Source organism: Electrophorus electricus, chromosome 19 (genome assembly GCF_013358815.1).
Source record: "Electrophorus electricus isolate fEleEle1 chromosome 19, fEleEle1.pri, whole genome shotgun sequence".
NCBI lineage: Eukaryota > Metazoa > Chordata > Actinopteri > Gymnotiformes > Gymnotidae > Electrophorus > Electrophorus electricus.
In genome coordinates, this window is record NC_049553.1 from 3,735,033 (window position 1) to 3,752,357 (window position 17,325).

The window sequence follows — 17,325 nt, forward strand, 5'->3', positions numbered from 1 at the left end:
GTTAAATAACTCCCGAATATAGCAGGTATATGTTACGATTATAATTGAAAGAGACCGATATTTTATGTGCAGAATTAGTTCACACATAGAAATAAAATGTTCTCTTTCCAAACATACTATATCTCTATTGAGCCATAACTGGTTTAAACGTACAATGCCATTTTAAAGAGATTATAGGGTATTGTTGTTATTTGTTGATACATTTATTTACGCAAGTTTATTTATTTACAAACACAAATGCTTACAATGACATCGTTTTATTTGAAAATTATTTAGTCCGTTTTGTAGACCTATATGAAGGAGCATGTTAGATAAACATTTCCCCTTGTGGAAGTGACTTATTTAGACAATCCCTTCACGTTCTGTTAAATCACGTTTTTTATGACAATGACCCTTCAATTTACATGCTCCACCTAGTCTAACAGTGGCTAGTATCCTTACTATGATGTAACGATGACCAAAATAAGGCCTTTTTAAAGAATATACCTAAGGTGACTCATCTCTGCCGGGACTCGAACCCGGAGCCTCTGGATTAGAAGTCCAGCGCGCTATTCCATTGCGCCACAGAGACTAAGCCGGTTGGTCGTGAGCTAGCCCGCTTTAGATACACACAACACTCCGTATCTTCTATCTGCATCCTACAGCATCAGGACCACATTGGCGGCTTTTTGGCTCAGAGAACAACCACCAGATGGCGCTCCATCTGCATTTAACTTAAGTCACTGGTTCCGAGCCATCATGGCTGATAGAAATTGTGTACTCTTTTCAAGCAATCTGCTTGCAGTAAAAAAAAAAAATGCAGTTATATCTCAGATTTTTATTACATTTGTTTTAAAAGCCGATGTACTATTTCCTTCCATAAACACACAGTGCAAAACATACTTTTTATACTACAATAGATGCTAAATCTGACCTCACCCGAAAATTATTTTATCAGTACTGCTGATGACACTGTCAATAATAATAATAATAATAATAATAATAACAGATTCACTTTCCCTGGATTTTGTGTGCACAGACTGTGACAGAATGTGACATGGTTAATGGCTTATTGGGATGTAAAGATATTGCTAATGCATTATCACCACTGGTAATGCAGCAGTAGCTCTTCAAATGTTGAATGTCTGTTTGGTAAAGGGAAATGAGGGTGCACTTATGCATAGCACAAAGCACTAAGTGACCACTCGGAGTGCATTTAGCCTTTGCTTTTGAATCTTTTATTGGAAAACAGTAAGGCAAACCCAAGCCATTGTATTGCAACAATAAAGGCCTTCATAGTTCAAGGCCTTTCTATAAACAGTCCATAATAAATCTGTTCTCCAGGTGTAAGACTAGGTGAGAGAGATAGGACTGAGTAATACTGACACTACACCTGTTTGGAAAACAGGAAGAAAAAAAAAGTTCTTATGGACTTCTCAGAACTTACCACTGAGGGTGAGAAGCAGGTAGCTGTAGATGTGTAGATGTAAACAACAGGATTGTGTGTTTATTCTTTTACATCTATATGTTTATGTGTACGTGCAATGAAACACCATTCTCTCATGTTAAAAAACTAGACAACCTTTCATACATCAGGCCAAACCCTGTGATCTTGAGGAACATGCAGACAAAAAGAGGCAAGATGAGAGATCAAAAGCAGAGCAGTATTCCAGTAAAGAAACATAGACTGTTCCTGATTCTAACCTGGAGATGCCAAGTGTGGTACATAATTTCCTATGACTATGAGTAATGCATTTTCCCAACCACAGTACAATGAAAGTCTTGAAATAAAACAGTTGCTGTACAAATTATATTTGAACAATATTTTCATATTAATGGAGCTGTTATATTTACATTTTTTTAAAATCTGCTTTGCATAAAAAGGTGCTTTTATGCTTTGAGGTGTTTCGGCTCCAGATGGAGTGTTGTCTCCACCACCTCTTCTGAAGGCACATAGATTCTGTCCACATGCAGGTCCTACAGTGCAGAACAAACCCATATGTTGTATTAGCAGTACAGTACCCTAGGCCCAGAGCCACATGCTTGATATGATATGATGTGATGGTGCAAAAGGCAATTTACAAGCCATAAACAGGGATGTAATCAGTGAAATTGGAATTGTGATTTTTTATTTATATATATATATATATATATATATATATATATATATATATATAATAAAATTATTATATTTTTATTAAAAAATATATATTTTTATTTACTTTTTTTTTACATCAAATCATTATAAATAAAATACATGAATAAATCTACTTTAAGACCGAATTTATTGCATTACTGGTATATTTATTTGTCATAAAATTTAGATGTGATCACTGATTACCTTAGTTATCTTTCCTTCATTCTTATCATTAAACACATCACTGAATAATAGTGATGGTTCAGGCACTTTGGGGAGAATTTTATCTTTGTATCTGTGGAGAAAGATCTTTATGTTAAGCATTAATACTCGCTCAAGCGCATCGAGAAAAGTTGGGTTCCCAAAAAAAGGTCACCACACTGGATTTAACTAAGCAAATAGAGAGCAAAGAGCCTCTCATTGGATAATTACTGCATGGGTGATTATGTTTCAGCTGGCAACAGGTCATTTAACCCTAACTGATGCGGTGAATATATATGTTAATTAGAAAGATAATCTATTTATTTATTATTATTATTAACTGAATTTTACCTTCTAAATAAAATTAGGGCCATTAAGAGGCAGCAGGACATTATTACAGGGATGACTACGACAGTTGCCTTCAAAATCCAGAGTGGATCATTATTAGCACCTATAAAAAAAGGGAAATGGAATAACTTATTAATAAAAACAATATAGTTAATTACTTTTGAAAATCAAGAAAAACAGACAAATATGTAAACATTTTGAATTTCTGACTTTAAAAACAATGTATTGTCACAATGTTATGTCAAAGTAGAGCTGTCAATGTAGAGCTGTCAATGTAGAGCTATACAGAAGGCCAGAAGAGAGACACAGTACCATAATCCTCAGGTTCACTCCAGTCACTTGCTCCCTTGCCACATAAATAACTGTAATTCGCCTGCACTCGAACTGTGTATCTGCAGGCTTCATCGTATGGTACACGTACTGACCAATTGGAATGTTTATCTCCTGTATGCACTTGATCACCCTGTGACATAACAAACATACCGCCATTTTAAAATAAAGAACTGAATACAGATCCTATAGTAAGCCACATATAGAAAACATAGTAATCCAGTCACAATACAGTCATTTGGCAATATATTCTGGATTGGAATTTTATCATCAGGATTAAAATAGGTTCAGTGTTAAAAAGCTACATAGCTCTTTTTGTACTTTCACTAGCTACAATGTCATAGGTACAGCCTCAATATATTTTTTTGCAGAACATTGCAGAATTGGAATGGAAAGGCAAAAGGTAAAAACGTATGTGCTGCATTTACCGAAAAATGAGCATGCAGATAAAAAAAAAAGATCTCACCTCACTGCATTTATTAATGTGAAAGATGTACAACCAACATTCTTCTTTGAAATCTGGACGGCTTGACTGAAAGACAAGAAGATCTCTGTCCCTAGTGATGTGAAGTTTGGGTGGCTGTGATGTCACTTTAGTTGGGTGGAAACACAAACATATTCAACCCACATATTCAATACCATATAGAAAATCTGCTTTCAAATTTAGGTCCACACTCCTAAGTATATTGTTACTATGAACTTGAATATTGTTACAATAAACTGTTACTATTGACTTTAACGGGTTATTATAGTTATAGTTTCATTAAACTTTATTGATCACATTTAAGAGAAAGATAGATGACTATATTAGCTAAGATGCTGTAGTTTATGAAGGCTTATTTTCTAAATAGTGTATACAGTATAATTTTAGACAGTAAAATTAGTAACAATTCCAAAGAGCAATTCAATGAGGTAATACAGGCACAGTATTCACCAAATGTACTGTATGTACACACACAACATAAAATGACTAAACAATAAACATACAAAGCGTAAGAACTACCATCAATTGGCTCTGGGAAAGATAAGGAGAAAAGAAACAAATGCCTACCAGATTCTCTTGGGTTTTTCAAAAACATGTTCCGAATGGGGCGGCCTTCATGCGTTCCGTTGAAAAGAATGTATAACCAGTCATATGAAAGAAAATCTTCACCATACAGGTGACACCCTGTCCTCATGGGGCCATTTCCAGTGTAGACGACACAGGGCTTTAGGCTGTCTTTTTTATCACTTAAAAAGACGCAGTAAGTGGAAGGATTTGTGGGTTTGTGCATGCAAGACTGAATGATCAATAGAAAACCAAAAATAGATAAGGAACAAGAATGATGAAGAAGAGAGATTCTTCTAGTCACTTCTCACCTATAAAAGAACTGGAGATCAGAAGTATTACTGATTAAATTCCAGGTACAGTTCATCTTCTTTTCAGCATAATAAACACAACTGATGTTCTTCACTGAATTTGAAAAGCAAAGTTGCAGTTTTTCTGTGTTACATGGCATACAAGTGTAAATCAAACATTTTTTGGGGGGGAGAGGGTATCTTTGAAACCACCACTTTTTTAAAGTGAGTGTTTTTAACATTACTGTAGCTTACTGAAGTACTATGTTACACTGGTGATCTAAATTAGTTAACTAAGCAGTAAGAGGTGGTTGCATTTACTAGGAAACTACACACTCAGTGGACACTTTATTAGGTACACCTATTCAAACACTGGCTCTACCCCTCTTTTGCCACTAGAATATACTCGACACTTCGTTAGATGCGTTCAAAATGGTGCTAGAAACATTCTTTGTACATCACACATTTCCTGCTGCTTTGTTTACTGTAAGAAGCTTCTCACGCTGCCTCATACCGAAGGTACTTGGTTGGATTGAGCCTCTGGGACTAAACAGGCTACTGCAGTAAAGGGATATCACTGATAAGTTTATGAAGCCAGTGTGAGATGATATGCACTTTATGGCATAAGGTATTATCTCAGCGGAAGCACTGATTTGAAAAAAGCATGGACTGTGACCATAAAGGTATGCATGTAGTCCGCAGGTCTTAGGCTGGATCTACGGATTCATGTTATTTACGTCAGACTCTGACATCTGAATGTCACAGCAGAAATCCTGATTAATCAGACAAGGTTAACATTCTTCCCATCTTGCTTTGGTGATCACATACCCACAGAGCTCCCATTGCTGTAGTGAATTTGTTTTCAAACATTGATATTTTGTTTATTCAGAGATCCATTCTGCAGACCACTTATGGATAGAGATAGAAGGGAAAGGTAGCAGTTTCTGGGATCCTGGAACCACAATTACATCATGATCAAAGCTGGTTAGATCACATATGTTGATATTTCTAATGTTTGATCCAACTACATTTAAATCTCATGTCCATGACAGCACCGGAAGGAGGAAATTTGCATTAAAGAGCAAGTGTACATAATATAAGGTGGCCACTGAGTGTAGGCCATCTTGTTCCATATGCATATTACCTTGAGGTTGAGGGATGTCTTTGTAAACTTGATTGCTGTATGTTTTGTTTCCACAGCCCTGAAAGATTGTATGAAGGGCAACGCACTTTGCATCAATCACTTCATAAATGTGCCATGTATAATTCAGCTCCTGTGTTGGCCATTCACTTATGTATGACGCCTTCTCAGGAGGACATTTCTGTTTGAGGAATGAGAATAAATCGAGGTTTCAGAAACCTTATGGGTATAATCTGCAAACACCCGCAAAAGCCCTTGCACATGGCAGGAGTTCATCTTAAAACTTTTTTTGGACAGCAGTATTAAAATCCACAACGAGAAATCACGAGAAAAAAGTGACCAATTATTTAAAAATACTTTAACATTAGCTCTAGTTTGTATACAGCAAATAAATAAACAAATAAAGTGTGTTCAAGTCACAACTACAGTGTTAATCAACAGTGTTATAACATTCACTTGTGTATAGTTGGACTCACTGCGAGTGTTCTTTCAGCTCTGCCTGGTTTGCCATGTATGTGTATGTCTGAATATTCAAGTAGCCCTACATCTAAAATTAAGCCACTACAGTAATCACACACATAGGCTGGCCTTGCTTATTGTCTGTAACATCCTTAGATACTTTGCTATTTTCATTTAAAAATGATTGGCAATGCCTTTCTTGTTCATTGTAAAGTGACAGAGAATGCAAGTGTACTCTGAAAGTGGTCACTGTGGAAGTCTTACCATGGAATATAGTTCAACATTGTAGGTTGCTTTACACCCTGCATCTAAGACAGCTGGCTCACTCCACTGTGCAGTCACAGAGAAATGGTTGGTCTCCCAAGACACACTAGGGTGTTGTGGTTGATGCACTTCATTTTCAATAAGGAAAGAATGTGCAGTGGATTTATAACTTAGAATTAATTTATCATTAAAAGGACACAGAAGACCATACAAGTGTATGGGCTTCAATACCTGTGTGCAAGGCCCATCTGAAACAATAAAGATCTCCTGGGGCTGTAAACACTACGGCAATTCCACACCATGTACTTTGACTTGGACTAGCTGGACTAGGTAACCAAACTATAGAGTTACATTTTTATTGTTTTTGTTGTTGTTGTTGTTGATGATGATGATGATCATCATGATGATGGTGATAATTTAAGGTCATAATAATTTAATCCTAATCCTAAAGATTACAATTTAAGAATAAAATCATAAAATAATTGAAATACGCTGGGAAAGTGTTCACTTATCAAACTATGGCTAAATAATAAAATGCAGTGGTGAAGATTTATCCAAAATGACTAAATCTTAGAAATAAGGGTAGTTAAACAAACAAACAAACAACGACATTTGGCTTTTAAAATGTAGCTCCAGTGGTTTACAAGTTGTGCCGCTTCTGGGCTGGACATTTTGAGGTGGCTGTGTGCAAAATGACAACTCAAAGCTGTTCTGCCTTGGAGGCAGGCGGTAGGTAACTGGTTAACAAATCAATGGACGGGGATTAACGATTAACAAGCAATGGGCAGCGGTTTTCCAAATACTGCACGTTCACCCCACCCCACATTACTGAAGGAGCAATTTCGTCATGCTCGCACTTGCATCAGCGTTACGGTACGACAAAACCAAACTTCACATTGCAACATCTAATCTCCTGCGATACCACGGCAGTGTCTTTCTGAGAATTGTCTCCGACGAATGGTGCATGGAACCAAACAGGCTACAGTTTATTATATATCCTCCTTCTAAAATACACCTTTAAGAAGTGTAACGTAATGTCTCTGCGTCATCAGAATGGACAAAACAGTGCCTACAAAGTGCATTACATTGCAATTACTTGCATTATTGCATCCCATATTTATAACCGAATTAATGAGGAATCACTAACCGCACGTCATCTTAACCGTGGTCTGAAACAAAACGTGTAGCTAAAGAGCACCAAGCTAAAAACAATGGTTCTGGAATATCTGTGGAAAATAGCCTACACCCATTTCCAGGTGCATGGTTTGATGACTACGATCCCGTAACAAAATGAGTCATTTTCTCCGGTGGTCGATGCACGGAATACGGGAACTCGACATTCTTTGCTTCAGATAAATTTTTTCACAATCTTTAAAAACTTTTACATTTACAGCATGTGTCAGACGCTGTTGTCCAGAACGGCAAACAAAAGTGCTCTGTAGTGATTATAAAATACATAACCTAAACTAAGCGCATGTGAGCACAGGTATGTCCCGTCACTAAAGCTATGGCTAGAATAGAAAAAGAAGACAAAGTGCGTTTTAAGAAACGGTGAAGAACTCAAGAAGTGAAGAAAATGTAAAAGCATATCGAAGTGGCTCATAGCATATTAAGTGACTCAGTGAAGAGGTTAAAAATCCACATCGTTAGTCCTATGCCATGTGTACAAATATTTTGGAGTTCCCAGTTTATTTTCCCTTACTGATAGGGAAGGCAAATCGTGAACGTCACGGATTATGAGGAAATAGAACAAAACACCACGCCTCCCTTACTATAAACCATTAAAAGCCCACTACAAAACAGATAAAAATAACTTAAGACATTTAAAAAAATAAGTTCAAAACAACGTAGAAATTACCTGATACGGTGTCAACTACAACGCACATGAAAGAGAAATATATTATTAAAAAGATTTCCCAATATCTGCGAAGCATTGTGAATTTCTGGTTGATGTTCCGCTAGATGTTTCCTATGTTAGAAATGAACTCATAGTAAAAGTTAAAGTTTTGCCTCACGGGATGTTTTCATGAACTACGACCTGAGAAATCTGAGCGTTTCAAAGACCTACACGAACAGAAAGCTGTTCAGTATAAAGGCGTGCTGAAGTAGGCTGTCCTTGTCGAAACGCAAACTCAGAACTCTGACATATGACTCATAATTGGCAGACTGCATAACATTCTTATTTCGTGTTTTACGGTAATATGGCATTCAAACATCATGTCCTAATAAGGAATATGCTACGGGTAGCCCATGATACATAACAAATAAGACAGAAAAATGTGTTTATGACTATGCTTAAGATAGTAAGATTGACATGCATGTCTATATCAAGGCAAGCCTCTGCAAGTCATTTATTCGAGTGACCCAATTTCCTTTACTTGTGTAGCCGGTTATATAACAAGTTTGAGCGCAGAAGAAATCTACATGTTCATTTGTGATTTACTTTAGCATATATATTTTTATTTAAGTCAAAAATCAGTACTGAAAAAACAGGTGTTTTCTTCACTGATTGGAGAGGATAGCTAAAACAAACCATGGCAGAGAATGGGTTACACTTCCATTTTGTGTGTGGCTAGTGTGTGGTGGCATTCCAGTTAATGCAAAATTGTGGGACTCACAGCAAGACATTTGCTTAGAACTTCTTCCTTGTGAACCTCTGGAGAGGTAGATCTGATCTCATGCCTTCAGCTTTTGTTAGAGAGTCAGATGTGGATTATGAGAGTGCTAAGCAAATGAAAGATCTTAATATCTTAATACCTTGCTCATTGGAACGGAAAGGTAAAGATGACCCTTTTTATTCCGTTAGGTACATTTGAACAGAGGTTTGTACTGCAATTGGCAATGCTATGACAATACTAATGAATGATGAATAACAGATAGGCTGGAGTTTACACAGACTGTGGCAGGGTGAAGATTACTCAAACTAGAGGAGGTCAAGGATAATAACTCTCATACTCTGTGTGCCTCTTTGACTAAACAGAGGAGCTGATATGCTGAAATAACAGCACTGTATAAACTAAGGAGGGCTATGTGTGTTCATTCCTACCCATAGCAATCAGATTTTATGATAAGTGGCCCAACTGTCATGATTGCCTCTTGGCTGATTTTTTGCATCGAATTTGCATTTCATTTGAGCTTTGTTATTAAAGGTGCTGTATTTTATCACTTTCTGCAATTTTTTGTTATGCCCGAGTGTCCATGAAGCACAACTCATCGTACTCTGAAAATCCTGTCTACACATATTTTTTAGGAAATTATTGTAGTGTGCCTCTCTGTTTCTCTAAATGACAGACAATTTTTGCTGAGAACATCCATTAGTCGTTAATTTGTAATTAGACTTCAGATGTTCTTTAAAAACACTGTACCACACCCAAAAAACAATTAAATAAATAATTTTAAAAATTTGCTGCTACTTGACCCAACAAGATTTCGTATATGATTTCCGGATTTTAAATTATGTACACATGTGAAACAAATTGAACAGTGCATCATATACATTCTTATTCACTTTATTACAGATTTTTTTTTTTTTTTTTTTTTACCTCACGACTGTGTGATTTTACACTGAGGTAAGGAAAGTGTGTTCAAGATACGTCCCTTAATCTTAACTCAGTACCATTCAAACCTGAATTTGCTTTTGCAATTGTGAGTAGTCATAGAAACCAACTGTAATCATCAATTATGTTTTGGTTGTGGCTGCATGGGCTTCTTGTTTCTATGATACAAATGTTTTGATGGAATTTCTCTCCATGTTCATATTATCATCCAAATTAAGTGGAAAAGATCAAGAATGCAATAATCTGCATTGGATTCTCGATCTATCAACCTATACTTAAATATATTCTTTATTAAATAAATCAGTAAATTCATATATGCTATATTTAAAATGCCACTGAAATATTTAGTTAATGGTTTATTATGAATTTACTGTATAATGGATTTCCTGAAGGATTTCATGCTTCTATATGCAAATGAGGGGTGGGTTTCAATTAGGTTGATTTGTTGAGGGGTAGGCTAGCATTCTGAGAGATTCCTACTGAAACTAAAGAATCAAGTTAGAGTGATGGGTAAAGTGCTTCACAACATTTACAAGAGTTCATTGCACAACCTTTTGACAAGTCCTGAAGTGGAACGTTATACACTATACCATGTGGCTTTAACACTTCCTCCATAAATGTTAAAAACAGAACAAAAACACACAACAGATCTTTGGGGGTAACCGTGTTGAACTACAAAATATTGCATTGTTTGACATCATTCTTGCAAAACTCAAGGCATTCTGTCATGTACTTTTTTGTATAAGTTTGAAAAGGAAACAAAAGCAGGGTGCACTATGGGAAATGGTCTGTCCCCACACAGTTACTGGATATTTCACTAACTGAACTCCTATGAGATGAATATGACCTTTCAGTGAAACAAGCATGTCCCACCAGTTCCAAATAACTAGTTCTAGAAGAATCTGTCCAGGCTTGGAATGAAATGCCTAACCAGAAATATACCTGCTGAAACCTAATGAAAAGAGGATATTCTGATGATTGTAGAATTTAAGTATAAACAAAGAGATTAAATTATTTTGTTGTTTGTCAGTATACATATTGCTGTCCATCATGTCTTGAATAAAAATAATGTTTATTTTTGACTAAACTAGTGTTGGATGCAAATGTTTGACCTTTCAGTGAGACAAGCAGATGTAATTACAGAAGTTTTCCAGCTCACAAAGGTTCTTACTGCTAGAATCTCAAACAATTCACAAACTGAAGGAGATTCAAAGAATTGAAATTAGGCAGTAGCCAGAATCATAGAGAGAAACACGAATGTAAAACAACCACAAACATCTACTTAAATTCTGAAGGCTAATTTAATATGGCAAAGGGCACACATAAGCAGTTTGGCTGTACTTTTGCAGTAATGTTGATGCCTCTTCAGATGATCGTGTTGACCGTGGTGATTAAAAATAATGTAATAAAAATTAACGGTAACCATACATTTCTAAATCTCTTTTAATGTATCTCCTTAGTCTTTCCTAAGGTACTTTTGACCAGATAGTGCACCCGAGGTGCACCCAGCCCTGTTACCTTCCCTGCTGCCAATCACTTACCTATTGATTTGTTGCAGTGCTGTGCATTCTCTACTCCTGCATGTCTATGCGTCAAGAGATTCCTGCTGCTTGTTCACTGTGCCTTTTATGTTTGCTTTGCCTTTTCCTGCTCGTATGGAGTTCATTGAAGACACTCACGACCCGCACTCACACCTTGCTCCATACTTTCCACAATAGAAAAATGTGTCATCTTTTATTTGGAATCAGAAAAACCCACAAATCTGGAAAGTCCTGCTCCAGGAGCCAGAAACATATGGATTTCAAATGTACAATTGGTCTGCCAACATTAGCGATCTGCTTTACACAGCTTGACTTGGTATTGAATCCAAAAGCCTATATCCTATATCTTTTTCTGCTTACTTTGCTCTCCTCTACCATTAACCATATCATCTTACTGCCAGTCATTAAAGGCAGGCTTAGTACTTGGTTGCACTTTAGGAAATGTTTTGATCCAACTTGCATGTCCATATCAACAATAATTTCAATAAATTTCAATAAAGGTTGTAAGACATGGCCATTACAAGTTTAAAATCACTCAGTGAAGATGAGCTATATATGTCATTCAAACGAGTTTAAAACAATTTCCAATAAAGCCAATTAAAGTCTGATTTCTTGAAATACCGTCAACTAAGGCAATTTATATACAGCCATGTCATTCAGTTTCTGCCCCCCCGCATCCCCACCCCCAGACTACTCTAGACACTATTTTAGACATTAATCCTGTGGGTCCAGCGGTGATTTCAAACTCATACTCTATAATATCGCAAATTAATGCCATGAGCATTTCTATAATTAAAACCACCTGGGCTCATGATCTGAATATGTAATTATAGGATGAGTTTTGAGCTAGTATGCACTCTTGGATACATTCCTCTTCAATTAGTACTAGACATGGTCTGCTCCAATTTAAGGTAGTATATATCCATCAAGATCCCAACTTGCTAAAATCCTTCCTGATGTTGATCCTACCTGTGACCATTGTAAACAGGTACTTACATCACTGCTAGATATATTCTGATCATGCCTGTCTATATTCACTCACAGGACCTGAATTTTTGAAGATTTTTCTGATCTTACTGGCATGCACGTAGAACGTAGTCAAATTATTGGTTTATTTTATATCAACATAGGATGCAGCTCCCTATCTAGAACCCAATCCAGTGCACTAGCAGATGCTTCACTCATAGAAAGCCCACTAATGTTGCTAAATTAGAAAAGCAGTCTTCCTCTCTAATTGGCCACTGGATAAGAGATATGATGCAATACTTTACTCTAGAGGAAATAAAATATGCAGTATGAGAATCAAATGAAAGATTCTGGTCTCTATGGAAACCATTTCTGTCCTGTGTAGACAGTCTCTTCCCTATACCCATTTCATAACACAATGTGTAACTAATTTTCTCAGTTTCTTTTCCTCTTCTCCTTTTTCAGTGTCTCTATTATAATACATTACTATTTAGGCTATAAAAAAGCAATACAATTTTTATATAAAGCAATAAATTCTTTATGTTTGAATTTGTTTTGTAAAAGTATTAACAAAAATAACCTGTCATTCTAAATTATAATCTTCAGTGTGAAGAGGAGCAAAGAAAAAACACTTAAAATAAATGAAAACAGATTGTCAGAACTGGATGGACGTTTCACTGTGAAACTGAACAGCAACCCCATGGCACCTTCGCAGAGGTGAAGCTGAAAGCACAGAAAGTCCCACTGATGGCACAAAGCATATTGAGAGTTTTGCAAGAGCGAGCACAAGGCATCCTCCTCAGAGATCTACAGATTAAAAGGCAGGACAAAAGCAGAGGTACAAAAGCAGAACTCAAAAGATAAAAGATAAAAAAAAATGTACTTAAAAAAGGCAAATGATATAAAAAATATTGAGTCATTATGGGATATGTGACTGCACATAATGTTCAAAATTCTATACATACTACAAGAGAAAGCAAGCAGATATTTTACAAATGTAGGAACAGAAATACAACTTGCAGTGTTTAAAGTACAATGAATATGCATGTTTGTATGTACATGTACAAGTACGTATATTCAAACAGCCATTACAACAGAATTTAATTTAAATTAAATTTTAATTCAATTTATCTTAATTTGAATTTTAATCCAAATTAAATCAAGAGTATCGGTTATGGAGGTAGAGGGGCATCTTATGCATGAAATGCAATGAAACAAAAACATTAGCTTTCCACATTTTGAATAACTGGAATTAGACATAATTATTTTTCTAATATTGGCATATTACTGTCACGCAGTCCTCCACTCAACAGAGAACTACAGGTAACAACTCCGTATCCTACATTACAGAGGAGAACAGTCATCCCACATCAGGCTGTCAGGGAACCACAACAGATCATCCCTCTCCAGAATACTAATCGGACTCACCTGCTTCTCGTTAACTTTTCCTGTAAGACTCTAGTTTCGTTCTGATATTGCTAAGTATTGTCACTGTTTTGTGTGTATACTGAGTCGGTCTCTGTACAATTTACTCATTTTATGGTGTGGGTTTTTTTTTGGCTTTTTAGCCCTCTGGATTTGTTTAGCTTTTAATCTATTGCCATGGATTTTGGGACTGAAAATCCCTGGTTAGGTATTTTAGAGTCACTACAGAGCACTTCTGTTTGACTACAACTCGGTCACGCCTTGGGCTAATATGTTCTGGCTCTCTTATCTATTCCCTGACTTGTGCTCGGACTACTCCTTGTGAACCCCTGTTCTTTTTGCATTTGATATCATTCAGCAAGCGCCTTCCTGTTCACGACCCGTTACTATAATCTATTTGACTGCAGTTTGTTGCAACATGGGTAATCTCAAAACTTTAGCTCTAAGAACAACAATATAGTATTTCTACAGTAAAGAAAAACATGTCAAATCATATAGAATTATTCCAATGTTTGAAAGTTATTTGTTAAATGCCGTTATAGTTTATAAATATACACTATATTGCCAAAAGTATTCACTCATCCATCCAAATCATTGAATTCAGGTCTTCCAATCGCTTCCATGGCCACAGGTGTATAAAACCAAGCACCTAGATGGAACTGAACTAAACAGGGAAGCCATAATAGAAGGGACAGTTGGAATAGAATAACTAAATAATATGCTTAATAACAGACAATAACAATACAGAATAGAACAAAGAACAAACACGCTAACATAAGAATAACAGGCTAATTAAATTAAGGGAATTAAACATAATTAAGGGAATTAAACATAAAGGAAAGACTAACGGAGAACAACGAAGAAGTATAAAACTAGGACATGCAGGGAGAACACTGAACCAGACTAGGTATGATCGACAAACTACAACTAAGACAAAAAACACAAGTAATTATAACTCAAAGAAATCAGAGAGAAAATACATGGGAACAAGGGAGCTCAAGCAGGACAAAACAATGACTGACAAACAAGAGATGTAGGAACAAGGTTTATATAGGACCACAATAAGGGACAAATTATGAACAGCTGCAGATAAAGGGGAGGAGACAGGGAACCATGAAAACAGACAACAACTGGAAAAAACAAAAGTGGCTAGGATGCCAGGAAAACGGGGAACGCTCTGGTCTGCGGGCGTCACAGTGGCCTTCAGATTAGCTCATGAACAGTGTGTAGAGAGCTTCATGGAATGGGTTTCAATGGCCAAGCACTTGCATCCAAGCCTTACATCACCAAGCACAATGCAAAGCACCAAATGCAGTGGTGTAAAACATGGTGCCACTGGACTCTAGAGCAGTGGAGATGTGTTCTCTGGAGGGATGAATCACACTTCTCCATCTGGCAATCCGATGGACAAGTCTGGGTTTGGCAGTTGCCAGGAGAATGGTACTTGTCTGACTGCATTGTGCCAAGTGTGAAGTTTGGTGGAAGGGGGCTTATGCTGTGGGGTTGTTTTTCAGGAGTTAGGATTGGCTCCTTAGTTCCAGTGAAAGTAACTGTTAATGCTGCAGCATACCAAAGATTTTGGACAATTTTATGCTCCCAACTTTGTGGGAACAGTTTGGGGATGGCCCCTTCCTGTTCCAACATGTCTGCACACCAGTGCACAAAGCAAGGTCCATAAAGACATGGAGCAAGTTTGGTGTGGAAGAACTTGACTGGCCTGCACGAAGTCCCGACCTCAACCCGACAGAACACCTTTGAGATCATTTAGAGCAGAGATTGCGAGCCAGGTCTTCTCGTCCAAGATCAGTGTCTGACCTCACAAATGCGCTTCTGGAAGAATGGTCAAAATTCTTATAAAAAAATTCCTAAACCTTGCAGAAAGCCTTCCCAGAAGAGTTGAAGCTGTTATAACAGCAAAGGGTGGGACAACATCATATTAAACCCTATGAATTAAGATTGGGATGTCAATCAAATTCATATGTGTGTGAAAGCAGATGAGTGAATACTTTTGGCAATATAGTGTATTTCGACATCATGTATTCTGTGCCAAGATTTCAGTGAAATCCCCAGGAGGGCCCTCATGGCACAGGAAAAAGAACAATGAACACTATGAACAAAGATGGTGATTCCAGTGGTTTGGCCTTCTGCACAGGATTGGGCACCACAGTCCTGAGAAGAAATATATGAAAAGATGGCGAATCATGGAACTGAAGGTTTGTCAGCAGTCTGTGTGCCAAATTCATAAAATATATTTTCAGATTTAATTTGATTTTAACATGATTTTTAATAATCATGGTAGCACATTTCCTCATTTATAAATACAGTTTGCCAGCATATTTTACTGTTCCTATCTTGGCGAAAGTTACAAATGCGTTATATTTTTATTCATCGGGCAGTTTTTAACATATTATTCATCTCTTGAAAAGGGGTTTTCTGGATGGTTTAGTGTAGCTGACGTCCCAGGTGGACTGCAAGACTTTCTCCTTATTCTTGTTGTTTTCTCTGTGGCAGTTAGATTGGTTTCGAACTAGATCTTCTGTCCCCTTCCTGCTGGTCATGGGCGGAGGGAAGCACACACTTCCTCACTGCTCTTAACTATTGACTTCCAGGACCTCCTCTCCTCTGGGTAACCTAGGTTAGAAGCAGAAGAAATTCAGAAACTGAATCAATCTAGACAAGGAGTAAACCATATATCTTCGGGTGTATTCAGTAAACGATAGTTTTGGACGTACTCATGCGGTATTGACATTAGTTCCTGTGTCAGGGACGCATTGGTCATGCACACTTCTGACCACTAGAGGTCCACATCCCCAGAATACTAGCAAACTCCTTGGTAACTCATCACACGCTCCTGCCTCCTACCAGCCTCATCACCACACAATATAACGTGACTCCCAGCACTCACAAATGCATTGCCAGCATTTCTCTGTCTGCATACCAAGCCATTTGTTGTTACTGACTATCGGGATCCTGACTACTTGCCTGTCTTTGTTTTTGTGGATTTATGATTTACTGCTCGCCTTACTGTAGCATTATGGATTGCTGGTTGTGATCCCCCTGCGTATATCTTTTCCAATTTCTGACCCTGCTCTACTGTTCTCAGTAAAACTACTTTGCATATGGATCCTAACTGTGTGAGTCTGCTGAGGCACCAGCTAAGTTCCTGGTTTAGCAGTCCATGGGCCATTCGATTCATTGTAGTCATCATTATCAGTTAATTTCCAGTGCTGAAGGTTGCTAATCAAAACAATGCAGAATATGAAATTATAAATATGAGACATAGACTGGACCATAATTACCACAATGATTAAAATGATAGTGGCAAGTACCTACATAAAGCATTTTTGGTTGAGTACCAGAGAAAAGATGTTTTTTTAAAGTGATTATTAAATAAAGAGAATTAGTATCCCAGAGTCAAGTCAAATTTATTTATGTGGTGCTTTTTATTACACAAGTTGTCACAGAGCAGCTTTAGAAATGTATGGGTCCAGATCAGAAGGGACAGTGGCAAAGAATAAACTGCCTGGGTGGAACTGAGGAAGAAACTTTGAGAGATCCAAGACTCAAGAGGGAATCCATCCTCTTTGGACAGCTAATAAACAGTCCTTGCTTTATTACATTATGTTCAGTCTAAGTAGT

The 17,325-nt window shown here is 37.1% G+C and overlaps 1 protein-coding gene and 1 non-coding gene across 2 annotated transcripts; both read right to left on the reverse strand.

Moving 5' to 3' along the window:
- Positions 1–497: 497 nt before the first annotated feature.
- trnar-ucu lies at positions 498–571 on the reverse strand. The gene has a single exon. It is a non-coding gene; the product is annotated as a tRNA-Arg (tRNA).
- Positions 572–1,201: 630 nt separating this feature from the next.
- LOC113591205 (cytokine receptor common subunit gamma-like) lies at positions 1,202–8,296 on the reverse strand. Its single transcript, XM_035536546.1, has 10 exons — positions 8,056–8,296; positions 6,198–6,325; positions 5,478–5,655; positions 4,355–4,448; positions 4,047–4,225; positions 3,462–3,586; positions 2,978–3,128; positions 2,669–2,768; positions 2,321–2,411; positions 1,202–1,956 (listed from the first exon to the last, which is right to left on the reverse strand). The coding sequence occupies exons 1-10, from the start codon at positions 8,129–8,131 to the stop codon at positions 1,870–1,872; spliced, it is 1,209 nt and encodes a 402-aa protein (XP_035392439.1). The 5' UTR covers positions 8,132–8,296; the 3' UTR covers positions 1,202–1,869.
- Positions 8,297–17,325: the final 9,029 nt, after the last annotated feature.

Coding starts and splice junctions, on each gene's coding strand:
- LOC113591205 (XM_035536546.1), bottom strand. CDS start 8,131: ATGCTTCGCAGATATTGGGAAATCTTTTTAATAATATATTTCTCTTTC. Junction 3,129..3,461: donor ACATTAATAAATGCAGTGAG/GTGAGATCTTTT, acceptor GTTATGTCACAG/GGTGATCAAGTGCATACAGG. Junction 2,412..2,668: donor GCCCTAATTTTATTTAGAAG/GTAAAATTCAGT, acceptor CTTTCTCCACAG/ATACAAAGATAAAATTCTCC.